Source organism: Pavona decussata, unplaced genomic scaffold, assembly GCF_977016875.1.
Source record: "Pavona decussata unplaced genomic scaffold, jaPavDecu1.1 SCAFFOLD_134, whole genome shotgun sequence".
Classification (NCBI taxonomy): domain Eukaryota; kingdom Metazoa; phylum Cnidaria; class Anthozoa; order Scleractinia; family Agariciidae; genus Pavona; species Pavona decussata.
Window position 1 is genome coordinate 4,189,625 of NW_028145547.1, and position 26,991 is coordinate 4,216,615.

At 38.1% G+C, this 26,991-nt stretch overlaps 1 protein-coding gene across 2 annotated transcripts in view; it reads left to right on the plus strand.

Annotated features, from left to right (window-relative positions):
* Window positions 1-26,067, plus strand: part of LOC146467838 (uncharacterized) — a 34,029-nt gene extending 7,962 nt beyond the window's left edge. Inside the window, exons 4-16 of one of the 2 annotated variants that reach the window (XM_085125285.1) lie at window positions 5,691-5,727; window positions 6,788-6,909; window positions 9,224-9,271; window positions 11,203-11,382; window positions 12,701-12,737; window positions 13,817-13,938; window positions 15,734-15,775; window positions 16,252-16,329; window positions 16,461-16,518; window positions 17,337-17,397; window positions 19,348-19,594; window positions 20,110-20,185; window positions 20,664-26,067. In XM_085125285.1, coding sequence (XP_084981411.1) covers window positions 5,691-5,727; window positions 6,788-6,909; window positions 9,224-9,271; window positions 11,203-11,382; window positions 12,701-12,737; window positions 13,817-13,938; window positions 15,734-15,775; window positions 16,252-16,329; window positions 16,461-16,518; window positions 17,337-17,397; window positions 19,348-19,594; window positions 20,110-20,185; window positions 20,664-25,093 — 5,538 coding nt within the window. In that variant the 3' untranslated portion in view covers window positions 25,094-26,067. The remainder of the gene's footprint in view (window positions 1-5,690; window positions 5,728-6,787; window positions 6,910-9,223; window positions 9,272-11,202; window positions 11,383-12,700; window positions 12,738-13,816; window positions 13,939-15,733; window positions 15,776-16,251; window positions 16,330-16,460; window positions 16,519-17,336; window positions 17,398-19,347; window positions 19,595-20,109; window positions 20,186-20,663) is intronic. The other variant, XM_085125286.1, reaches the window with a different exon arrangement.
* The last annotated feature ends 924 nt before the right edge of the window (window positions 26,068-26,991 follow it).

The following is a 26,991-nucleotide window of genomic DNA, read 5'->3' on the forward strand; positions in this document are numbered from 1 at the left end:
CTAGCTTCTTCGCGAAGAAATTACCCAAAAGACTGATTCCGACAAGATATGTCCAGAAATGCAGGCAATGACGAAAATGGCGAATTTGATGATATTTCGCCAAAGACCAAAATTCAGGCGAATGAACTCAAGACAAGGGTACCAACGAAGTGGCAAAGCTCAGGAATACAGCAAATTTGGCAAATATGGTGAATTTGATGATATTTTGCCAAAGACCAAAATTCAGGCGAATGAGCTCAAGACAAGGGCACCAACAAAGTGGCGAATTTGACGAATACAGCGAATTTGGCAAATATGGGGAATGTGCAGTTCCAGAAAATATCCATACCCCCCCACGGAAGGTTTTTTTATTTTAACCCCCCACCCCCTCGGAATTTCCGTTCCAGAGGGTTTATGATGACCCCCCCACCCCTCCGGAATATCCCGATTATTATAACCCCCCTTCCTGAACCCCTCGGAAGTTCAAAATCTATTTAGACTAAGAAAATTGACGACTCACACTATTATGATCAATTTTTGTATTATTGAAGCAACGTCGACTGCTCTAGTTCAACTAGTTACAACACTTCGCTATATTACTTGTTTATCATTTTGCTTATATCCAAAAAAATTGGAAAAAAATCTAAAATGGTCGATCTTTTACGTCAATAAAACATGGTTTTTAAATTCTTTGTTGTTGCGTAGTTTACGTTTATAACTTTGTCGAGCGCTTAAGAAATTATATAATCTCTATCACGTTACAACTTTTCTTTTTCACCTAAAAATGACGGCCTTTGCAAATTCCATTTTCGTAATGACCTCCACAGAAAAACGTTTGCTATTACCGCGAAGAAACCGCTATGTATATAAGTAGAATTTGAAGAACTTTGAAAACCCAGTCGAAAACTGGCTACATGCACAAGAATTGAAAGCCGCCTTCAATTTGTAAACAGTTTCAAAAGGTTCTCCTTTCAAAACTTCAAAATTGATTAGTCCGTGGATTCATGTCTCGGCACTTAATACTTATCTCTGTACTGAGTTCGTGAATAAAATGAATTTGAGAAAGAAAAGAAGTTTGTGTTTTCAATGTTTTATGTCAAACGATTGTGAAGTCACAGCGCTGCATGGCATTAGTACAAGCCTGATTGATCGCGCCGCGAAGTCGAACTTCAAAGAAAAATACCTGTCACGCACTACTTTCGCTTATCAGAAGGATTAACCAGACAACACGTCTACTAAAATGACTTTCCAGAATGATTCATCGTTTGTGCTGCTTTTGTGCTGGATTATAATTATTTTTCCGCAGCGGCGACTGAAAACTCTTGTCAGCCAACTTTGCGCCTCGCTTACGATTTTTTTGTAAATTTCCTTACCCTGTGGAGAAATTCTTCATAGGAACACACCCCAACCCCTAGGAAATTTCCGTCTATTAGCCCCCCTCCCCCTCGGAATTTCCATTGACCTTCTGTGGGGGGGGGGGGGGGGAGTATGGATATTTTCTGTAACTGCACAATTTGATGATATTTTGCCAAAGATCAAAATTCAGGTGAATAAGCTTGATCAAGAGAAGGGCACCAACAAAGCGGTGAATTTGACGAATGCGACAAATTTGACAAAAATGACAAAGTTGACAAATGAATATTTCGCCAAAGACCAAATGCAAGCAAATGAGCTCAAGACAAGGGTACCAACAAAGTGGTGAATTCGACGAATATGGTGAATTTGGCAAATATGGCGAATTTGACGATATTTCGCCAAAGACCAAAATTCAGGCAAATGAGCTGAAGACAAGGGTAAAGTAGCAAATTCGATGAATATGGCGAATTTAACAATATTTCGCCAAAGACCAAAATTCAGGCGAATGAGCTCAGGACAAGGGTACCAACAAAGTGGTGAATTCGACGAATATGGCAAATTTAATGATATTTCACCAAAGACCAAAATTCAGGTGAAGGAGCTGAAGATCAGGGTACCAACAAAGTGGTACGTGAATTCGAGGAATATGGCAAATTTCATGATATTTCACAAAAGACCAAAATTCAGGCGAATGAGCTCAAGACAAGGGTACCAACAAAGTAGCAAATTCGATAAATACGTCGAATTTGGCAAATATGGCAAATTTAACAATATTTCGCCAAAGACCAAAATTCAGGCGAATGAGCTCAGGACAAGGGTACCAACAAAGTGGTGAATTCGACGAATATGGCAAATTTAATGATATTTCACCAAAGACCAAAATTCAGGTGAAGGAGCTGAAGATCAGGGTACCAACAAAGTGGTACGTGAATTCGAGGAATATGGCAAATTTCATGATATTTCACAAAAGACCAAAATTCAGGCGAATGAGCTCAAGACAAGGGTACCAACAAAGTAGCAAATTCGATAAATACGTCGAATTTGGCAAATATGGCAAATTTAACGATATTTCGCCAAAGACCAAAATTCAGGCGAATGAGCTCAAGACAAGGGTACCAACAAAGTGGCGAATTCAACTAATATGGCGAATTTGGCAAATATGGCGAATATTTGATGATATTTCGCCAAAGACCAAAATTCAGGCGAATGAGCTGAAGACAAGGGTACCAACAGAGTGGTGAATTCAACGAATATGGCGAATTTGGCAAATATGTCGAATTTGATGATATTTCGCCAAAGACCAAAATGCAAGCAAATGAGCTCAAGACACTGAAGGGTACCAACAAAGTGGCGAATTCGACGAATATGGCGAATTTGACGATATCTCGCCAAAGACCAAAATTCAGGCGAATGAGCTGAAGACAAGGGTACCAACAAAGTGGTGAAGTTGAGGAATACAGCGAATTTGGCAAATATGGTGAATTTGATGATATTTCGCCAAAGACCAAAATGCAAGCAAATGAGCTCAAGACAAGGGTACCAACAAAGTGGCGAATTTGACGGATGTGGCGAATTTGGCGAATATGGCAAATTTGACGATATTTCGCCAAAGGCCAAAATTCAGGTGAATGAGCTCAAGGCAAAGGTACCAACAAAGTGGCGAATTCGTCGAATATGGTGAATTTGGCAAATATGGTGAATTTGACGATATTTCGGCAAAGACCAAAATGCAAGCGAATGAGCTCAAGACAAGGGTACCAACAAAGTGGTGAATTCGACGATTTTTTGCCAAAGACTTAAATTCGGGCAAATGAGGCAAAGAGAAGTGTACCAATAAAGCGGCTCATTGAACGGCGTGCCCAGCCCAAAAGTTATGTTTGATTATCCGGGACGATGGCACTTTATTTCAATAGGGTGCACAATTACAGTCAAGACTGTATTCTCCCTCATAGCTCTATGAAACCAAATTACAACAACGTTACCAAAATACTAGAATACTAAGGCACTTGTATACAATACTAAGTATAGATCTGAATACTAAGGCACTTATAAAATACTTACACACAATTAAGCATACTAAAATAATAAAAGAGAATACTGATTATTTAGTGCTGCAATGTAAATCTTTGACTTGTATGTGAAACAAGCACATTTCTAATAATATTGGAATCAGTCATATTACAAGCTAAACAGTGAGGCTCACTAATTAAAAAAACATTCACTTTGTGCATGCAGATTTTTTGCATTAAATAGGTTAAGAAAAAACTATTCTTTTCAGTATGAGTAAAATACAATAAATATTGGCATACTTGTATTGAAATGTAAGCAGCATATTGCCACATATCTAAAGAATAGGGTATAAACAGTATAAACAATTGGCATTGGCTCAATGGCATTGGAAGTAGGTGTTTGGAAAATTTCAGGTCAGAATTATTTAAAACGAATAGAGCCAAAACTAAAAATTACCAGAAGTGTAATGTGTTAAATTTTTGACGAAGAACTAGCACTTTGGATTCATTCGAATAGCCCCATCTGCATGGGATTTCATCCATGGACACAAACGTTAGCACTCCTGTAAACACATCTCTATAACAGGATATGGGAGTGAATGGGTTATGCCTTTATCAGTCGAACCTTTAACCCTTTTGACAATTGAGTTTTGCAGTAATTCTTTGTTGGTGATGACATAAAAATTTGCCGCATTTGTTGAAATTATTCACCGCTTTGTTGGTACCCTTCTCTTGATCAAGCTTATTTACCTGAATTTTGATCTTTGGCGAAATATCGTCAAATTTGCTGTATTCGTTGAATTTGCCACTTTGTTGGTACCCTTGTTTTGAGCTCATTCACCTGAATTTCGGTCTTTGGCGAAATATTGTCAAATTCGCCATCGCTGGCCTCCATCTGTTTAGCTAATATTTGCATGCATTTGGCACTGACAAATTTTTGCCAAATTTGTCACATTCGCCAAAATCGTCAAATCCGCCAACATGGCAGGCTTCCATGTGTTTAGCTTAATATTTGCATTTATTTGGGAATTTGACGAAATCTTGCCAGATTTGTCACCGTAATGACTGTGGCAAGATTTCGTCAAAATTGCCAAATTCGGCATTGCCTGCATTTCTGGACATACGTGATTCCGATGAAGACGAATATTATCACAAAGCAAATCTCATTATCGCAAAAATCTAGAAACCTGTGAAGCAGGCATCAGCAAAAGCCAGGAGACTACAGTGTATAGGCCATTGACGATTTCATAAACAAACAGAAAAGTTAAAACACAAAAAAGAAGACAACTACTGACATGAACACTTGCCGTTTTATGAAAGCTAATGGCTTGAAAAGTCAAACCATTGAAAAAGCCTTCCTGTGTCTGAGCTTGACAACCTTTTGTCAAATTTTTGTATGAACACACGCAGGAAAAATTGGCGAAGAGTATGAACCAGCAACAATAATATTTTCAGTTTTCAGCGGAGCATATACTGCAATACTTTTCTGAGAAGAAATATCCATTCAACATACTCAAGGCCAATGAGTTTGAAAAATGGAGAAGAGTTCCAGCGGTGAAGCGCAACTCACTAAATTAAAAGTAGTTCACGGGCACGGCAAAGGAGACAAGCTGCAAGCCACTCAGGCAATTGACAAAACCCTTTTGTAAATTTCAAAAACAACCTGCAGCTAGTGTTAAGATTTTCGTCAAATTCCGTTACAAATTGTTCTTGAAGTCTTACTTGTTTATAATCAAATTATATTAGATTAAACGTTCAGTAAATTTGTTTTCAGATTCGTGGTAGCTAATTGTTCTTTCTGTGGTGCTCACGTTATCAAAAATGTCACAAAGCAGAAGCCCTTTGAATTCAAGTGACTGAAAGTGCGTTTTAACAAAAAAAAAAAAAAATAATAAATTAAACAAGTTTGGTCTGAGTGCCATATATTAATAAACTACTTTAACTAACCCAGCTTGCTTGATCCATACTGGGGAATATTGGCCCTCTGTCATTTTTGTACGGACTCAGAGCACAGCCAGGTTTGTACTGCCATGACCTAAGCCAATAATCCCCAGTATGGCAGCCCTCGCACTCAGTTAGTATGAGGTTAATATTTTCAATTATCCTGCCAAGTGGACTATTTCTCCTGAAGAGCAGGTGTCAGTCTCACTGATTAATTTGAGGTTGTAAATATTACTGTAACCATCTCACTGCCAGGAACACCCAAGAATGCTTTCACTGCAACCACAAAAGTTAAAACCATGCACATGTTATGTGACTTGACATTAATTTTGACTCTTGTGGTGAAAAACCTCTTTAAAGCTGATCTGACTATTATTCTGGTGCTATATTATGTTGTCCTTGCAGAGGAAGTTTAAGGAAGCTCATGAGGATAGTGACTCAGGTATCATACGCATGCATGGCATGGTTCATTTCTGTTTTCTGTTGTTTTGGGGGTTTTTTTCGATTGAAGGGACCACAGAGACATCCAATTATATATAAATTTTTATTTTTGTGATTTAACTGTCAATGAAATGTGTTGTTAGATTACCAGCTCATAATCTGTACATTCACTGCAGTCAGTTCTCAGTTAGATTTATTAGTAGGTTTTAACTGTAAACAAATGTGCGAGAGACAGTGGGCTCAAGTCACGGTCAACAGACAGTACAGGGAGCATGCGTTTTGTAAGCGTCGTCCACGACTATGGATGGCGGTTAAGTCAAAGTCGTTTCAACCCAGGGCAGATGTCTTTTTCCTTGCGCTCATCAATTCAGCGAATACAACGGAAAAGAGACCTCTGCTAGTAGGGAAGAAACTTCAGGACTTTTTAGGAAATTTATCTGCAAACAATTTGATGTCATTGGTTACTGTTTATTGACTTTGATGTTGCCATGGCAACCAAGTTTTACAGTCCATTTTTTTCAGAAAATAAAAATCCTTTTTTAAAATAAAGGAAAAATTACTTTAATTTCTTTCTGTAACTTTAATGTTTTTAGCCTATATTAGTGTTCCCTTGTTGCTTTGTTGTTCCTGGTTACTTTTTGTTCAATTTCGGCACTCCTAAAGTTTTGGGGAAATCCAGAAATCCAAGATGGTCACGATGTCATTACAACATCACTTGACGTCATCACTTTTCGTTGCTTCTCTCGAAGGAAACATCTTTGGACGTACTATCTCTCCTCCAAGTCTCATCAATTATCATAGCTCTCCCCCTCCCCTCGGTCCCAGAAGACAAAAAAGCCCGATCTAGATAGGGTTAAAGTGTCAGAATTAAACTTAAGGCCCTGCATGTTTATTTCCTTATGGCATGAATAATTTTGATTGTTACTTTTTCTGGCAGTGGGGCACTATCTTGCATCATTTAAGACTTGCTGCTATTAATGTCATGTTTGCTATTAAATTTTTGGCATCACAGTGAATAAATAATACAGTATATTAATATGAAATCATTTTGTTTTTTGTAGTACTGTTGCTTAATCCACACAATACAAAAGCCAGGTGTAGGCTGGTTCAGTCCTTGCAAGGCGAAGGAAAAATAGCAGAGGCATTCAAAGAGGTCACAAGTTTAGTGCAGAAAAATCCTCAGGTAAAAGTCAAGTTTGCAGTTATAGGTTTAAAAGGTGATGTTGTGCACTCCATGTATATAGGGATTAAATGACAGCTTAAGTAAAGCTTTTTGTATTTTAAAGTCATTCTCCTGTTAAATTGCAGTGTGCAACTCTACTGTGCACAATGGCAAAATAAACATTTTTTTGTTCACTTCTAGATAACTACTTACTGAATACTACTCAATCTTACCTGCATCTAACAACAAAATTCTTAATTTGCATTTTGTGTGGAAATTAAGGTATTTTTTAGTAAGACTCGCCCCAGTCCCTTCCTAGAGAAACCAGTTTTGAAGCTTGATTTACCACTGCTTTGTGAAATATCTGCAATTAAACCAACCCAGTGACCCCATCTTTTCTTTTTGGATTTCTAATCACAATATCGTTTTCCAACTACCCTGAAAATTTAAGGAAAATCCCATGTTTAGAAATGGACATTTTGGTGTACCTTCAGAGGTAATGAATTACATTATATTTTGTTGAATATCACTAGTACAGCTGTACTGGTCAGGAATAATTTCAAACAGATTTCACATTGAAAATAATTTATGCACAGTGAAAAATTCTATGAAATGAGCTGTAACTATTAATTCTCTTTAGAAAATTATTCCTGTTTTTTGGCAAATACTCTATTGTTAAGTCCTTTAATTTAGTTCAAAAATACATAAATTTATTAAAGTGCTACTATGACGAAATTCGTGTCTTTCTAATCTGAGCCATTTTAAAACATAAACAAGTAGTCTGTACGTGAAGAAGAATGCTGTTTACTATTTTCAAATATCTCTTTTTGTTCCAGAGATATTCAAGTTTTTAAAATATGCAAATTAGCCAAGTGATGACATCACAAACTCAACCGAATTTTGGTCAAATATTATGAAAAAAGATATCTCAGCCAATTTGTATCAGAAATGCTTGATTCTTTGCTTTGACATTGTTCTAGGTGCGCTCCATAATATGAGCTTATCAGTTTTGTTACCATGACAACATACTGGGTTCCAGTCCTCCCTGATACGTAAGGCCTTGCTGGCCACCTTTGGCATTCTATTTTGATATTTGCCAATGGTGCCTCATCTGCATGATCCAGCAGGCGTATAAATATGTTAGGTCAAGTTCCTGGCCTTGTTAAATGTTTTTCAAGCTGAAAATCACTAAAATATTGAAATCAGGTTGGAGGGGACTGGAAAAGAGTGAGTTGCTATGGGAACCGAATTTTTATAGCCGTGGGTGTATTGCCTTTAGAACTATTAGCCTGCCAGGTTTCAATGGTCTCTGCTGTAAATTGATTGAGATAGCTCTATTTATAATATTTGACCAAAATTCGGCTGAGTTTGTGACATCATCAGTCCTCTCATTTACATATTTTACACATTTTTCAAATGTGAATATCTCTGGAACCAATGCAGATATTAAGAAACAGTAAACGAAGTTTTTAATCTTTCCTAGAATTCTATGTGATAAACCTTAAAATTCAAGAGGTAAAAATTTGATCATAGTAGCAGTTTAAATTACCAAATTTCAATGTTTCGTTTCTAAAGAATGAACATCTTTTTATTTCAATTTTGGAGCAAACATATTTGGATTAGTAACCTGATGAAATAATTGAATAAAATCTTATGTTGGCTTTTATTTCAGGGGAATGACCTTTATTTAGAACATAATTTTCAGATGACTATGTATGGCACATCACAATTGAAGGGCCAAGAGCTTATTTCTGTCTCATTACTGTCTAATGTTGAATTTTCGTTCAATTTTCGTTTTGATCAGAGGTGCATGAATTTTTGCATGTGGACTTCAATTTAATCAAAGAACATCGCTTTGTGTTCACTTTAAGGTGTCTGTTTTTCCGCTGTTTTCTTTCAATGCCTTTCATTTTTTGATGTGATATTTTGGTGTTGTTTTTCTCAAAAACTATTAGCTCAGGGCAAACCAGTGAAACAATTAACACAAAGCAATAGATGTTCTCTGACTAAATTGAAGGCCACATGCAAAAATTCAGACCTAAATTTCGACATAAGACGGTAAATTAAAGTATGCTTTCAGCCCTTCAATTATAAAATTATAATTTTACTTATTATTTTTGACTCATTTTAATAGTTATTGTATCATTAAACTTAATTTCAGACAGTATGTTTCCTCAGGCTTGCGATTTATTCACTGCCATGAAGTCCTGATAATGCCAATTAAGGTTATTTTATTTAATTACTATAAGAATTTAATGTTATCTTATGAAGACATTTTGAAATGGCCTGAGTGACTAGAAAGTCAAACAGCATCCTTTCTTTTTTCTTGTATCAGAACTCATTCATCATTCAGCTTGAGTGTTCACTGAAAAGGGAAGTTGAGGTAAGACAGACTCAGTTTCATGTGTACTATTAATTGACTTGTAAAATATGTTTCGAAGTGGCATAATTGTGCCAGATGGTTTTATTTGATTATGACTTTCACCAATTAAGTTTCTTGTTTTGATCCCCATGTAGAAGCAGCACTAGCTGGTTTGATGGGCAGAATTAATTAGCAGATTATAGTCACTGTGGATTTGAGGGCATGCACCAAATAAACTGACCCCACTCTCTTTTTGCATTAAGTACAACATGTCGGCTCTAAAATTGTGTTGGTGGTGACACATGGTTGCAAATGGCAAACAGTGACCAGGGGCCCTTTGTGTGACTATGATCAGGCTTTGAGTAGGCAGAAAATGAAAATTGGCATCCCAGAGGCAAGTTTTTAAAGATTATAATGTGAATTTCCACTGACTGGAAAAATTTTTTTGAAAATTAAGTGGGCCTATGGACATCCTTCTGGCTACGACCTAATGACTTCAGATAAGTTCAGCTTATTATAGAAATAGAAGGCAAAGACCTTGCTGAGTGTAATTTCTTGACAAACTACCATAAAAACAACTGAAGAACATTATTATCTCAGCAAATCATAAGTCCAGTCTTTATGTATTTCAGCATTTAAATTACAATAAATTAAACCTTACTGAGTGGTGAGTCATTAATCAGAAAAAAAAACATACAAAATGAGTGCAATTTTAGTTCTGCATGTTTACATACTAGTGCAAAATGCCAAATTTCTATATAGATCTGCTTGAGCACAGATAGTTGGGAAAGGGCTTGTACTCCTTATAACCTTACTTTGTCACAATATTAGAAGAAGTGTCGATGTGAATGAGTAATAAGTGGAGTTCACACTATTCAGAAATAATTAAGCTTCAATTATTGGAAAAAATACTATTTATGGTTTCATATTTTAGAGCTAAAATTTTAGAATTTTTTGTTGCTTGAAGTGTTAATCTTCATGTTGATATTTATGCAATATGAGACTGATAATAATAATAATAATAATAATAATAATAATAATAATAATAATAATAATTGTTTGCTCAAGGCATTGTTTTAATTACCTTCCTTAATTAGCACTGTAGGCAACGTTGAATTTGGCATCCACCCGCAGTCACCAAAGGTGCTCTTGCTGTTTTGCAATCTCAAACCAAAAATGTCAGCCAATGTTTTGATACAGTCAAAACGGTATAGTGAAGTCACTGCAGGTTATAACATCCTTGGGAAATCAACTTTGAATTTGGCATCCAGTCACCAAGGATGCTGTTTTGCAATCTCGTGCCAAAAATGTCTGTCAATGTTTTGATGCAGCCAAAATGACATATTTGTGAAGTCACTGGTTTATATAACATCACACAAGATCAATGTTCTGAGTGGAATCATATATTCCATCTTACATCATCCATCAATTTGCTACTTGTAGAACATGTGCTACATGTACTGTGCCAAACTGTTCACCATTTGTAATTACTCTAAATTGTACAGAACAGCAATTTTCCATTCATTATCCTAATTCAATGCTTTTCTGGGTTGAGAAGTCATGGACTTGGCTTCACCTAAATTACTAGTGCAGCAAAATTTGCGCTGAAAACCAGGCCTGAATACCTGAAAAAAATTGAATTCAGTACTTTGTAAGAAAAACCTCTAAGCCTAGTGTTCACCAGTGATGCAACCTTTCTAGCATGGCAAAATATACTCCTGTTGTGAAAAATGCTTCAGGTGATACTAAGATCACAGTGATCAAAAAGAATGGAGGGGTTGATTTCCTTAGGAAATCAAGTGTTAAGTGCCAGTCAATGCTTCCCCCTAGCCTCTCACTCCTGAAGACATTTACTTACATCATATTTATTAATATTTAAATGACAGGAATAATTTTATAGAAATTATTTTAAGAAAATTTGTATAATACGTAATGGCTTTTATTTGATGTAGGATGCCAAACAAAAAGCAGTGGAAAAGAGAAACCAAGGACGATCTTATCTTCAAAAGTCAAATTATGATGCAGCTATAATAACGTTTTCTGAGGGAATATTACTACTGCCTCAACTGGACATGTATGCAGATGAAATGAAGCAGTTTTACAGCCAGCGAGCAGAATGTTATCAAAGAAAGGTATACTTTTAGTTCATTATTCTGTAGTTTTCTTGTAATTTTCCTTTCATTTTTTAGTGTCTAATTTCATTGTAAAGCTAATTTGAACATCAGATTCCCGCCCTCATAAAATGGAAGAAGACGTATTAAATTGTAATCTATAAAGCAGGATAAGAGAACTTAATTGATGCTTTGATTGAACAAATGCACCAAGATTTAAATAATATAAGCCCTAGGTGGCATAATTTATTATAACAGTCTTTAATATATAATAACAGTTGTTTTCAAAAGATGAGACACCACATATTTGTGACTTTACAATCAATAATGAACTAAACTAAAGACCAATCATATTTATTGGGTCTTTGAATTAAGTTGCCGTTGTGTGTTAAAGATCTATTTGCACTAGCATTTAGTTGTCATACAATACAATTAAAAAATATATAATTTAACAATGCATTATTTTGTTATACATTTAATAGGTAGCTGTAGGTGCATGATCTAACAAAGAATGCACTTAAATCACTGCATAATTCAACCACGGATTAGCTTGATTGTAAACCCTATCTAGACCCGGGGGTGGGGGTGATTGTGGCTGCAGTGACTTTGAACCTGAATAACTTTTTGAGCAAACGCCCTGAAACTTCAGGACTTTTTCAGATATTTATCAGGGAAAAATTGGTTACCAATTTTTAACAGGCAGTTTTTACAAAAAATGGAAAATCTCTTTTTAAAATTAAGAAAAATAACTTCTCTTCCATAACGTTTATGTTTTTAGTTCACACTAGTGTTCCTTTATGGTTTTCGTTCAATTTTGGTCCTTTCCTGATGTTTGGGAATTAATCCAGAAATCCAAGATGGCCACCATTTGGCTATCATGAACTAATCGCTAAGTTGCGAGCGGACCTCAAAGGGGACATCTTTGGACGTACTGTCTATCCTTCAAATCTCACTGTCATAACTTTTAAAGCCCAGTCTAAATAGGGTTAAAGAGCTGCTGAATTATTAATGTAGATTAATTTAATTACTGTTAATAGCTCGATCCTACCTTCAAAGTCTGGATCAGCTTTCAGGCATGGCTGCTCAAGAGACTGAAAGGGAACTATATTTGAACTGTTATTCCTTCAAAAAGCCTATAAGCATGCATCCTTGGAGCACATGGAGCAAACTGAAATCATAAGCTTGTAAAACAATTTTATTAATAAAAAACTATTTACATGTAGTAGTGATGCTATTGGATCTGTTTCAAGCCTTACTAGTAGAAGCAGTAGCCCATTTTGTTAGAAAGTGCATCGATACATGTTTTAGCTAATTAACTTGCTTATTTATTTTTTGTTAGGGGAATTTAGAAGCTGCCTTGAGAGATTGTGAGGAAGGTAAAGAGTATATTGATTTCAGTTAAATTATGAGCCCTTTTTTTGCACATGTGGCTTTACATAGACAATTTGGTGTCTTTGAATGTTATGGACATTGTATAGCTTTTGTACTAAATGAAAATTTGGCGAATTTTTAGCTTTTTGTTTTTTTTAGAGCTAACTATTTATGCCCTTTTTTTCACCGGGCCCTTCAATCATTCAATCATTAGGCTTCTCAGGATTACAATTGCTCTGCAAATTGCAGGATGATGTCTCTAGCAGAGTAAAACAAGACGTGAACTCCCTACTGACCTTTTCGTGGCAAACGGGTTAACCTGTAAGCTTCTTTTGTTTGTCTGTCAGGCTTTTGCAAAATTCGAAATAAGCTTCATATGGCGTCCCAGCGCATGAGACTCATTGAAAATATTCGATTGTCAAACTTTACGATAGATTTTCTCAGGAACCAATAAAATAGAATATTGAAAAAGCCTGACACTCTTTGTTAGCCCACTATCGAAATTTTTTTCAGGAGTGATATTGTGCGGTTTTTTGAGATATCTGTAGTAATGCGAGGGCTGGTAGTTCAGGGTCTTGTGGTTACCTACCAAAGCAAAACGTTGAAAAGTGACATTGTTTTTATATTATACTTAAGGGTTTATTAGCTTTACAGTGATATAGTTTTTTTTCCTGGGGAATACCTGCAACTGTTTGTAATTATGTATAAAGTGTAGTTGAATAATACAGTGTAAAGTATAAAACATTGAATAACATGCCTTGTCTGTGAACAGGCTCTCAAGAGGGGAACAGGGCAAAGAGAAAAATCGTAAAGCTTGCTTTCGGCGATACCCCGCTTGTTGGTCTGTTAAGAGGCTATTATGTGACACACTCTCTTGCACCTGTGGGGTGGCTCTTTAACTAGTGAATGGCTAAATAATTCAAAATGTTAGCTGTTTTAATTTTTAAAAGATTTCACTAGCTCACTTTCAGTTGATGCTAAACAATGTTTTTGTGAATGAGAGCTCCACATAAGACATTAGTTGTAACGATTAATCTGCCGATGGCTTAAAAATTATTTTTATGTGCGACAACAAAATCAACAGCTGATCGACTAGTTCCGGAGGATGCGCTCGTGCTGTACACAAAGATGCAAGTCCTCGAGAGGATGGGGAAGTACAAAGAGTGCTATGCAGTTTGTAACAGACTAATTGAAATGAATTGCAAGGTATTGTTAACTAATATTGTAACTTCAGTTTCCATCATCAGTTCAAGGATGTTACATAAATATTTCGTTAAGGAAACACCAGGAAATCAAGAAACTATCATCAGTACAAGCTTTATAAGCCTTATTCAAGAACCAACATTCTTTCAAATTCTTTCTGGTATAGTTCTCTCCATCCTTCATTAGTTGATTATAATTCAGTGTATAGCTTTAAAAACGCTCTATGGAAGTCACTTTAACTAGTGACTCATTTTTCTTCAGATTTAATACGTTAAACTTTTGATATAGTGAATTGTTAACTCCTTTATGTTGCTTGAGTATTGTATTATATATCAACTGGTAGATTCAATTTTGATAGTTTTTTTATTGTTATGTAATTTCAGGGGCACAGCTTAGTATGGGGATTTAGTTCTTCTTTGTTGTGACCTGTTTGAACTTTTTCTTCTTCAATAAAGTTATATATCAAATGTATTGCTATATATTAATATAATAAAAGTAAATAACTAAACAAAGAAACACTCTTTAGAAGACATTTTTAAATTTTTAATTACAATGATGTGTGAAAAAAAAAGATATATAAAACTTTAAGAGAGATACAACAAGACAAAGAAACACAATATAGTATTACAAAAAAACACTTCAATATAGAAATAAACACCTGTATATTTATTTCTAAAGGTACATGTAATTATTCGCTGCCCTTCAGTATGACATGACAGGGTTTGTTCAACTTCTACTACCTGTCATTATACGTAAAAGAAACATAGATGTTAGTTGTTTGATGTCATTTTGAAAACTGTTTCAAGAATGATTGGTCTTAAGAGCTACAAATAATTGCTTTGGCATTTTTATTGCTTTACCGTACCGAACGTTGCTCCCGGGATGTTGCTGCCATTCAATTAGCCTGTGACGCAGACGGACTATAACCATTCATTTAGTCAATTTAACGCGTCGAGATGATCCTGGATGTCACAGCAGAGAGCAGCGGTATAAATGGGGATCTTGATGTAAGCTGTGTGGCAATTAATTTGGCACTCAAATGCCCGTAATTTCTGGTAACGAGGTCCCTAATTTATGTCCATTATCTGTATTATTATATTTTTGTTGAAAGAAATGTGATGCTGGTGAATGAATGAGAATGATGATTATTCTAGAAAGTGACGCAGGCATACTCGGAAATAAAGAAATCCGAGTGCTGCTATCAGGAGTCGAACCTAAGACCTTCCGATTACTAGTTCGGATGCTCTACCACTGAGCTACAGGAGACTCGTGGGAGCTAAGGCCATTAAACTAGGTAACCTAGTTTAATGGCCTTAGCTCCCACGAGTCTCCTGTAGCTCAGTGGTAGAGCATCCGAACTAGTAATCGGAAGGTCTTAGGTTCGACTCCTGATAGCAGCACTCGGATTTCTTTATTTCCGAGTATGCCTGCGTCACTTTCTAGAATTATCATCATTCTCATATATTTTTGTTGTTCTTTTGTAATCTTTAATTACTTTTTCTTTGTCTTGCTGTATCCCTCAATCATTGTGTAATACGTTCACACACGTACTGTAACTTATATGTTAATGCCACCTGTTTTGGCTCATTATTAGTATTTCTTTGTTATTTACTTTACATAAAAATACTGAAGTAAGGATTGAATATGTGAAACACTGTCAAGTTGACAAACCTAAGTGTTTATTTTGACAGTAGTCAAGTAACAGTCAGTTTTTGGAAGAAATGTTTGGCTGGTGGAAAGGATCAATGTTCATTCTTAAAAGATAATAATTATTGTTTGTTGACTCGTACACTGACAGGTAGTAGAAGCTGTAGAAACCATTAAAAGATTACTGCCAAAGGTATGGTCATACATGGTATTATAAAGCAGTAGGTATCCTTAGCCCGTATGAAAAGTGTTAAAGTTGTCCTCTTTGGATTTTTAAGACATCAGTTTATCTGTACTTTTTTATATTAATGGAAACAATGTAGGGATAGGAAAATTGATGTCTGGATAAAAAAGTGGATAATTTTCATTTGTTTTCCATCATCATCATCATCGTCTTCGTCGTCGTCGTCGTCGTCGTCGTCGTCGTCGTCGTCGTTGTGCTGTTCGGTTGAGAAAGATAATGCCTTCATGAGTTTTGTTCCCTCACTGTTTCATTCAAGGAGATTGATATTTCCTTGAGGTCTCTGTCCATCCGTCAGCTGCCTGCCTTCAGCTCATCTCCCAGTTGGTTCCTAGAGAAGGGAACCAACTGGGAGAGGGAAGCCCTTGGGATACTTACTATACGTTTAGAATATTTAATTATATTAAATGTTTATCTACTTAATTCAGATTGTGGAGGAAGATGAGGGATCTAAGAAGGTGGAGGTGTTAGAATTGCCGCAGAGTGCAGATGTCACGCATAGTAAGGTATTAAGTTGTCACGCTTTTTCTCCTTCAGATCTTTGATATTAGTTACAATGTACAACTTTTAGTGATTTTTTACTTCAGCTTATTCATATGTGGAAAGGTATGGAAGTCTTTTATCATTTTCATTACAGAAGAGTAAGAAGAAAACGAAGAGGGGGAGAAAGAAGAAGGGAAAGGATACTAATGAAGGTATTAGGAACGAACAAGGGCTTGCTTTCTTGGTTAATTACACTCTTTTTCATAAGAACGTTTAAGTTTGGGGCTGAAGCTGAACGTTTCTTTATTTTTTTTGGCAATTTGAGCCTGAAAAGTTCTTATTCAATAACAAGATGTCCTCAAGTTACCTGTTATAGTATTTCAATAAATCTATGCGGACGTGATCCAAGACACTATCAAAGAGCAATATGTGCATGTCGTAATGTGGTGTCAAGTTTCTTGTGACATGCTCTGTTGCTTACATGTACTCTAGTGGTGGGTACAAGATGTCGCGGCAGCCAACTCTCGTTAAATTTGTTTTTACGAAGTATCGACCACAGAGGTTCGCAACGTGCCATTAAGTTACCAGATTTTGCGGCGAAAATGCAGAAGACCATCATGTGTAACGAGTGCAGCAAAGTTAGTGTTAACTTACTCCTAGCCTGGCTAATGTTCTTAGTTAATCTCAGCCTCAACGTTCTTATATATCTATACAGAAAAGAGTGTACAGTTGTTGGACGTGCTGTTTGTTTGTTTAGAACATTAATGAAGGTGAAGTCGTTGACAAATGAAACCGCTCCTGACTCCTAACGACACAAGGGACCAAGAACAATATAAAAATTCAGAGCCAAAGACGCGAGTGAAGCCCTCTCAAATAAACTTGTCGTTTATATAGCTGGCTTGTCAGAAGAAAGACTTCCTCCTGATTATGCTTTGGTTAATTTGAGGAACTCGTTTAATTGAAAGGGGTTGTTATTCAAGTCAACAAGGTATGTATTCTCCCCTTAAAGACATTACTTCTATGATTTCAGGCACTCCAGTAGAAAAGCAACCATTGCCTACAGTTGATGACAATTTGAATTCATTACACAGGTAAAATCTTGCCATTCTTTAAGTAGACGATTAATAAATGAAAGACACCTTGCGCATTTGAGTTGTGCCATTTTGTATCTACGATGTCAGGCTGTAGTTTACTGAACAGGGTGGAAGCAATATCTGTGGCCTTCGATGATCATAGGTCGATAGAAGTGTAGTAGGTTAAACTCTCGCAGGTGAAACGAACGCACCCCAGCACAGATAACTGCCCAAATATGGTCATGGTGCGCTTAACAGTCGTCGTCCGTAGTCAACATAACGTTCCGCGCAGTCGGTTTTTGGGGACTTATATTACCTCCGCCCCGTGGGGAGGAGGTAATACGAGTCCCCTAAAAACGACTGCGTGGGAGGCTATAGTCAACAGATATCCTGCGATATACGTAATTTCGTGTGTCGGGTAGAAAAATGGCAAAATAAAGATTGTCTCCAACTTTTCTGCAGTAAAACTGTGCTTTATTGCCAATGTCTTCAATAATAAGACAATTATCCCGCTCATGCAATCGTGCGGAAAATCCCCTGTTTTAAGGACGGTGCCTACTAATACCGAAGAATGTTTGCACGGTTTATGACTATGCAGGAAAAGCAGATCTTAGCAAGGGATATTGAAATCCAGAAAGAAAATTGGGTGTAACCACGCATTTTTTTTAGAGATAAATAAGCAACAATTATTCTAAAAAGCAGCAAAATACGAAGCAATGTATGGTTTTTTTTTTTTTTTTTCTAAATTGAAGCTTTATTGTCTCTGAAAAGTGCATGGTTACCCACAATTTTCTTTTTGCATACCGATAGCACTTGCTAATTTCTGCTCTCTCCACAAGGTTTTAAACCGCGCAAAAATATCCCTGTATTAGTAGGCACCACCCATAAGAAACCCGAGTATCTCGAGATGCGCAGAACGTATGCGCAGTAACAAAAGTAGGTACTGTCCTTCTTCGCAGGATAATTCTTAAATATCATATCCGAGCCAAGGTTACATCAAGACAAAGTTCCTTTAATAAACCATAGCAGGCAATGAATTCCACTTTTTATTTACTTCTACTCCTTTAACTAAATGGCAGATGTAGACAGTGTGCACGTGAATGTGGTTCGAACTAGAAATAAACGAGAAAGAAAGCTTGTACGGAACTATATAACAGACCGGCCGGTAATTGCGCCGAACAAAAGGACACTAAATACTATGTTAGCGAATAAAAAAGGAGCGACAATTCATACGTAACCTAAAAATAAAATAAATTACCTGCTTTGATCTAGCTCCTAGAGGTGAGCTCTAGAATTTCCACGATAGCTGAGCGATATCTTAGCCTCAAGGATAGCAGCGTCTCCCCTCGTGTCCTAATGCAACCTTTAACTCCCCTCGCTTTCGTCAAAGCTAACTTTTGTAACGATCGCAACCACAAAAAACGTGACCTCTGCTAGTCGATAACCGAAAAAAATGTAAGTTGAATATGAGATGACAGAGAGCGAACGATATGTGTAGCTCCGATTTGGCTATAGTCATCCCGTCTCCAACAAGCGTGAGTGGAATAACTGTTTTATTGATTTTGCAAGAAAGACTAGAAGATAGCTCCCCTGACAGACACTCTTTTGGCTAGTTACAAAATCTTTCTTCCTCAACGCTGGAGAGAAAAGATTGCCTGACGAACCAAAAGAGCATCTAGGCTAACTAGAAGGTGATCTATTTCCGCCAATCAAAACTCCGCAGTTGCATTATCCAGTGACGCAGTTTTTACTTTTTGCGCAAAGCAAATGCCGAAAAAAAATACACAAGCCTGGCGGCAAATTCAGAACTCTGTTTCTTTGTCGTCAAACTGTAGTACCCACCCACTACGTGTACCTTATTTGAAACTTTTTAAAGATGAATACCAGAAAAAAGATAGTGTCCGTAAATCATGTTATTGTCTTTGATGTATAATTTATGGTTATTTACTAGTTAATTTACGTTCACAGCAGTACCACTCCATCATTACCAGATAGATGGGATGTCGACACCGAAGAAGGTGCGGCCAGTAATGTGTTTTTAGAGGCAGACGTGATCCAGGGTAGTTTGAGTTGCAGTGTGACAACAGAAAACCACGACACCGGATTGTCTACGGGTCTAGAGGATGCTGAGATGTTAAACAATGAAACATGTGTTAAAATTGGCGAAGAAAATCCTCAGGGAGCAGCAAACGTTCCTTTTCTTTCAGAGGCTGAGGTATTTGTCATCAGTTTATTCTTCTGTTAGAGCTATAACGGTGAACCTTCGGAATACCGTCTAAGAACTTAATTTTGTGATTTTGAAATTTGTGGAAAAGCAACTAAAATTGGCGATTTTAAATTTCAGTGAAAGAAACACAATTAAAGATGTCGGTTTATTTTGCAACAAATAACTATTTTCAAGCCTGGTTTTTACTAACGACGCAAGCACAGGTGCAAAGACAAGCGCAAGCCTAAAAGTGCTTACTTCACCTTGAAAATGGCCTGGACGCAGGAATAAGCACAAGCACAAGGATCTAATGAAAATCAGGCTTTGATTGTATCAATAACAGCCTGAAATGAACTATTGAAAATCGATCTCCTGGAAGGACGTCTGTTTAATTACTTACTGTATATTTCATAAATTCGAAGGTCAGGTCAAAATTGTCCACTATTTTCCTATTTGAGCTTGCTGATGAACGGTAAAATTTACCGAAAAAACTTTATTTGGAGTGTTCTCAAAATATTTTTTAGGACGTAGAGGCCCTTGACAAACCAGAAGCCAGCGTGATGACAGATGTAAAGAATACTTTTACAGAGTCTTCGACGGGTGAGGAGAATTTATTTGTTTGGCCTTGTTGATTGCACTTTTCACAATAGCAATGTCTGTGGGAACTTTTCGTTAAGACGTTTTCAGATTTAAGTCGTCGATGGTTGAAGAAACGTTCAAAGCAACACGTACGTGACAGGTGGATGTTTTTTGTCTTTTGTAATCCCTTGTGATGTAGCTATACAACTCAAGATTACACATCCCACCTTTAGGTAATACTTTTTTGCTTCTATGTAGGAAAAAACACGACAATAACAACATGATACCGCCCAACACAGAGTACAACAATAATGTCGCATTGCCCAGGTTTTTGATCCTCACTGAGGTCTACTCCAAAGTCATTTTTTCTGGAAAGTTACCTAATGTATACAATACTTCAATTTACAAGTACATTTATCTCCTAGGAATATTGTAAAAATCGGACCAAAGTAAGCCGTGTGTAGGTATATTTCACGAGTTACTGCATTTTAATATTTAGGTGAGGTATATCCACGACGGATTCTTCTCATTTGTGACCGGTGGTCCTGTTGGCATCGTAGTGTGTGTGCCGTTAACAGACAGCTTTGCCGAAGTTTCGCAAAGAATGAAGACGTACATGTTGCTTGTTTAGTCCTTGATGCGACAGACCAAGAAACGATAGCAGCGACGAGGGAAGGTGTGAACCTCATTAAAGCTGCACCCCAGCCTGGGATGTCACAGGGAGATGGACAACTTCTTTGTCTCCATAACGATTTTCCGTTTAAAGTGGATCTGGTGATTGGTCATGGACGAATTTCAGGCACTGCAGCAGCTATTCAAGCTGAAGCAAAACGTTTGGATTGCAAACGTCTTCACATATATCACAACTTGCCCGGGGAAGATGATGAGGGAGACGACACTGAGAGGAACTTAGGCCTTAGTGCCGATTTTGTTGCTGGGATAGGTCCTCTGGTGGTGGAGCAGTGGGAAGCTATTCTGAATCGTGAGGTCATAACAATAATACCTGGTTTACCAGAAGTTGCTCGTCGAAATCGAATAATGACGCCTCAGAGTAGGTGCCTTATTCTAGGAAACATGTCTAATCCAAGCACAAGTGGTCTTAAATTGGCCACGGATGCCCTTGCAAACTGCAGCAAAACACGTTCTATCCATTTGACCGTTTTGGGCACTGAGCGACAAATGGTTCAAGATTTGAAACAACAAATAAAGGCAGACCTTGGTTCTCCTCGAATGCGTGTTGTGGTCAAACCATGTGATGTTAGCCAGGAAGCTGTTGGTGTTGAAATACGTGGTGTGTCCGTTGTGTTGATACCTTCTTTTTCTGATGGGTTTGGTGTGGTGGCCCTTGAAGCCATTGCTGCGAGGGTTCCAATTTTAATTTCTGCTTCAAGTGGCATTGCAAAATTTCTTCAAAACCAGTACGGTGGTCAATTTTTGAAGTTGCTATGCTCAACTGGAGATGACACAGATTGTGAAGATACTTGGTCAGAAGCCATAGATGGTGTACTTGATGACCGTGAAGACGCATTCCGTATGGCAGAGTCTCTTTGGGACAAATGGAATCCAACGTTCACTTGGGATTCAGCTAGTGAAAAGCTTTTAAAACACCTGGGCAGGTCTGGTGTTTTCTCTGTCTTGTCCTCCTTAACTGATAAGCAGATTACCTTACCATCTCAGTGCTCAGATTCAGCCCTGTGGGTTGTGGAGAAAGAGGTGGACTTGCTGAACAGACGTCGCAAACATGTATTGTTCCTTTCTCCAGAAAATGCCGAAGAATCGCCCTTCATTCACTTTTTTGCCCAGGTGCCTTGGGTTGCTGTGCTGGACTTTGATGCTGGTAGTGTGAAGACTGGCTACCTTGCAAGTTGTGAGAACTTCTGTGAAAACATGGGCATGAAGATTTGTCGAATCCTTCCACCGACTCCTGAAGAAGACCGCAAAAAGTTTCCAGTTGGGTCACTAACTGGGATCGCATGGATTCTCTTAGAAGGCATGCCAGAAAGCAAAAGAAACATCAAAGGGAACTTGGAGTGGATAAGAGACTTTTTCTTGGTTCTCGGTAAGACCTACCAAGGCCCTATAACCTTCACTGTACTGTGGAAATCATTAAAAGAAACAGAATCATTGTGCAAAAGTCTACTAAAGATTCTCACAGTTGTCCAAGGGTCACCCCTATATAACCAAGTGAAACTGGTCATTGTATCCACTGGAGATACTGTGAGCGCTCAACTGGAGGACATTGCTGAGGACTGGGGAGTAGAAGTGCACAGAATCAGTCTTGAGGACTTTTCTAATGCACTCTGCCAGTGTATCAATTCATCGCCATTTATTCAAAAAAACCAAGATTTTTCCCTTCCAGCGGCTGATCCGGATGACCCTCAGAAAGTGACCTTTAAAGTATTACCTCCTTTCTCACGTTGGATCAATGCTGAAATGGAAGTTCTCTTTCAGTCAGTTGGAAGTACGCCACAATTTGAAACTGACGACGCCTGCCATTTCTACCGTGGTGGTTTGATCTCCTGGTATGCTCTTCAAATGGGCTATGCTATTGAACGCGACAATTGGAAGGCATTAAAGAGCAGGGTTGATGAACTTCTAGTGAGGGCAGGGTCCGTAAAATTGAAGATGCCTCATCAGAGAGGAGCCGGTGGTTCTACTTCTGCGCGCAAAATTCTTTTCGACTACCACGAGAAATATCCATGTGTTTTCCTCAAGTCGGTTAGCCATGCAGAAGTAGCTCAAGGCATCAAGGTCTTGGCTGAATTCTGTAAATTACCTGTCATTATCCTCGTTGATTGTAAGCAAGCACAGGGTGACGAATTTGATGTTGACACGTTGTACAACGTTTTATCCAATGACAGAATCCCTTGTGTGATTTTGGAGGTGATTCATCAGAGCCAAAAGAAAGCGTCAAATTCTTCCCAAAGCTCAGAAAAGTCTGAAAAGACTCCTCCAGTTCGCCTTGCAGATGCCCTAGATTTTCAAGAGGCTAGAGAATTTGTGGAAATTTACAGTTCCCAAAGAAAGGATCACTTAAGTAAGCTTCGTTCTCTTCTTCATCATGGGCCAAGGCAGCTACAAATACCTTTTTACTATGCGCTGACTACGTTTGAAGACCGTTTCACTGGTCTAGAACCATTTGTACGAGACTGTCTTCAAGGTGTCGGTTTGACGGAGCAGAAAGTACTTCTTTTCTTAGCAATGGCTTACCATTATGGCCACAATTCCCTTTCAGCCAATGAATTCGCAGGATTACTGCAAACACCACGTCGAGATATCATTTCACTGGAGTCTGTTCTTCCCGAGTTGTCTAGAGAGCTGCTTCTGGAAGAGGATGACAAATGGAGGCCGAGGCATGACCTAATTGCAGTGGAAATGCTACGTCAGCTTTTGACCGCGAAACGTCCCAAAGGTTTACCTTCTCTACATCTTGACAACTGGAAAAGCCAACTTGCTGAGAAAGTGATTGATTTCTTCGGGTACATGTCAGAGAACGTGGTTAATGACGTGTTGCTTAGCCGTATTCCTGACGACACCACTCACCAGTACACCTCATTCTCCCAGCTGATACATGACATCCCATTTGAAGAAGATGCGATCAAGTTGTTTGAAAAAGCAATTTCACTTTTTCCAGACAACCCCTTTTTCAAAGTGCACTTGGGCCGCTTTTATAGCATTGAGAAGAAATCAGCCGGCTTTTCAATGGCGATAAAGTACACAGATGAAGGGATATGTTGCTCTCAAAGCTACTCACGGTTGGTGAGGGGGCAGTTTGCTCAAATGAAAGGGGTTGTGTACAGTCGGGAGGTAAATAACCTTGTGGAGCAAAATGCCGAAATAAAGTCTATAATTGACATGGCAGATGAAGGAGTCACGAATTTTCGGCGTGCAGTGAGCATAGCTCCAGATTTTGTTGATGGCTACATCCCAGAGGTCCGTATGATGTGCAAGGTTTTTGAGTACATTGACAACAAGACAGGGAATGTTTTTGAGTATGTCAAATCCCCAGATGCTCATCCCTTCATAATTGATGCAATTTCAGATACTTCCAATACCTTGGAGTGTGTACCAGATAGTGATGAGTATCCTATTTGGCGTATGCGTCTTGCGTGCCTTGGTCGTCGAAATTTCACACCAAGACAGTTGGAAGAAACATTGGAATTGCTGTATCATCTGCGAAACAGTGGGAGAGCTAGCAGGGGATCAATTAATCGACAAATTGTGATCATGAGAATGGACATGTGTGCGAAGAATATGAATGGTGATTCCCTCCTAGCCATTGCTCCTGAAATGATGGATTTATTGAACGAAGCATTGAAACATGACACTAACACTGAGCAAACTATGCGACTCTGGGTTAGAGTCGCCCCGTTTATTCCTGTTCCACTCTCAGAGTCCGAAAGCAAAGTATTCCATTGGTGTACAAAATCAAAGTCAGTTCGCTCGTATTTGTACAAGTTTATCATTGCCTGTCTACACTTACTCGAGGGAGGTTCTTCCACCTACCGTGAAATAATGAAGAATGCATACGACGACCTGAACTCAGAAATCAAGGCCATCAATCGTCCAGACGTTGGAAGATGTCGTCATCCTGACAGACCAGTCGTCTGGTTGGGACAGAAGGGGCGCGGAATGGGCCATCTGGTATATCTTGATGAGAAAACTCCCCAGCTCAAGGACGTTAGAATTAAACGTTCCATTGACAGCAAGTATACGAAGCAACTTCGCCCTTTGACCGGGGTAATTGTCAAAACGGGACCAAAGGTTGGAACAATCAGAATCAAGGGACAATTGGATGTGACATTTCGGGCTGATCTTTGCGAGACCCCTCTCGTAAGTTCTGCTTTCACAAACAGAAAGGTCCAGTTCTTCTTAGCGTTCACTTTCTTCGGTACAGACGCATACAACGTCAGACTTGTGGCTGAGTAATTGTTTACTGTTAAATGTGCATCCAAGGCTGTATAGTGACCATGAAAGGGAAAACAAGACGAGGAACAAACGCAGAACTTTGACATTTTGATGGATTTTCTCCGTTTCTCAGATTGATGCAGGGACCGTCAGCGTTCTAAAGTGAATCTGTGGTAGACATCGATTAGTGAGGTTGAATTGCAAGAGACAGTTTCCAATGACCTGGTCGCAAATGTAAAATGCTGTGCTGAGCGCAGTCGCTTCAAAGTACCGCCGGTGGGAAACCCCATCTTCATGTCTAGTTGTCAAGTTGACGATCTGAATGGCTGGGTGTATTTAATGAAACAGATATGCAAAGCCCTTTCTTAGAGGAGCGTTGTATTGTAGGTCTCCTGAGAAATTTAATTTGTAACGTCGTTTTGGTAGGAATGAGAAGAGAAAGATTTGCATTCGTTGTAGAAAACCTAGCGAATTTTAAGTCGCTTAGGCCACCTTGTTCTGGTCATTTCGTTTTCACTAATTAATTATAAATCCTTTTAAGTCTAATAGTTTATTCTCTAATACAGGATGAAAATTTTCAACGTCCAAAGTCGTCAATTATGTTAAAATTACATAAATGTTTCACGGAAGTATAGAGGATGGAAGCATGACACATTCTTATAAGAAAGTTATAGAATTTAGGAACAAAATATTCTGTTCAGTCTAGTAGCATATAGGCTACCATTTGGTGTCGTTTTGTTCCAGCATGCACTCCTATGTCGAATGGACTTGTTGCAAAAATGTGCACCACATGCATTAGGAAATTTATATTTTAACATCCTGTTGATACTCAATATGCTCCAAATAGAACTTGAAGTAGCAATGTTCATTTCACAAGGAAGGGAACTGTTCATATTGAAGAGTAATTTAAAAAAAAAAGCTCTTAGTGCCCATTTAAACAGTGGAAAAACTCCTATGTCATATGAAGGCTTAATAAAAATAGGTAGGCCAAGGGGTCTTCTAGTCTTTTCTTCGTAACTTTAAAAACTAGCACTAATAATAATAATAATAATAATAATAATAATAATAATGATGATGATGATGATGATGATGATGATGATGATGATGATGATGACGACGACGACGACGATGATGATGATGATTAAGTGACGCAAAATGCTAAACATCTTAGGCTACAGCAACTGCAGAGAACCTTCGAAAACAAAGCAATGCACAGTTAATATCTAAAAAGAGGCAGACGTAGACCAACAGAAGGCACATCTATGGCTTAAGTACACCGGACTGAAAGCTGAGACAGAAGTCTTGATCATCATCGCTGCACAAGACCAAAGACTAGCCACCAGATCTTATCGCCATCGTATCATCAAGGATGAAACAAATCCGCTCAGCAGGATTTTAAGAAGTATAAAGAAATTATCGACCACGTTGTCTCAGGACGCCTGGGATTGGCCAAGGCTGTGTCCATCTTTCCAACAGACTCTTTCCAATAGTGCCAAGACTGTACATCTACCGTCACTGGAAGATATGCAGGAGTTACAAGAACGAAGACGACACACACCAACCTACAACAGTCATTGTAAACGATGACGTCACGATCCTATGTCACAGAGAGATAAAAGCCAATAGACCTGACATTGCTATCAAGAACAACAAAGAAAATAAGTACATGATCATTGGTGTGGCTGTACCGTCGGAATATGACAACGCTGTGAAAGTTGAAGAGAAGCTGTTGAGGTAGAAATAAGTAGGATTTGGGGGTATGAAAACCGAAACAATGGCAGTGGTAATAGGACCTCTGCGGCTTATCATGAAAGGCCTGGAGAAGTTCGTCAATTGTATACCAGGCAACATCAACATCTGAGAAGTTCAAAAGATTTACTCTCCTTTGAACAGTCCATCTATTGCGCAGACTGACTGTC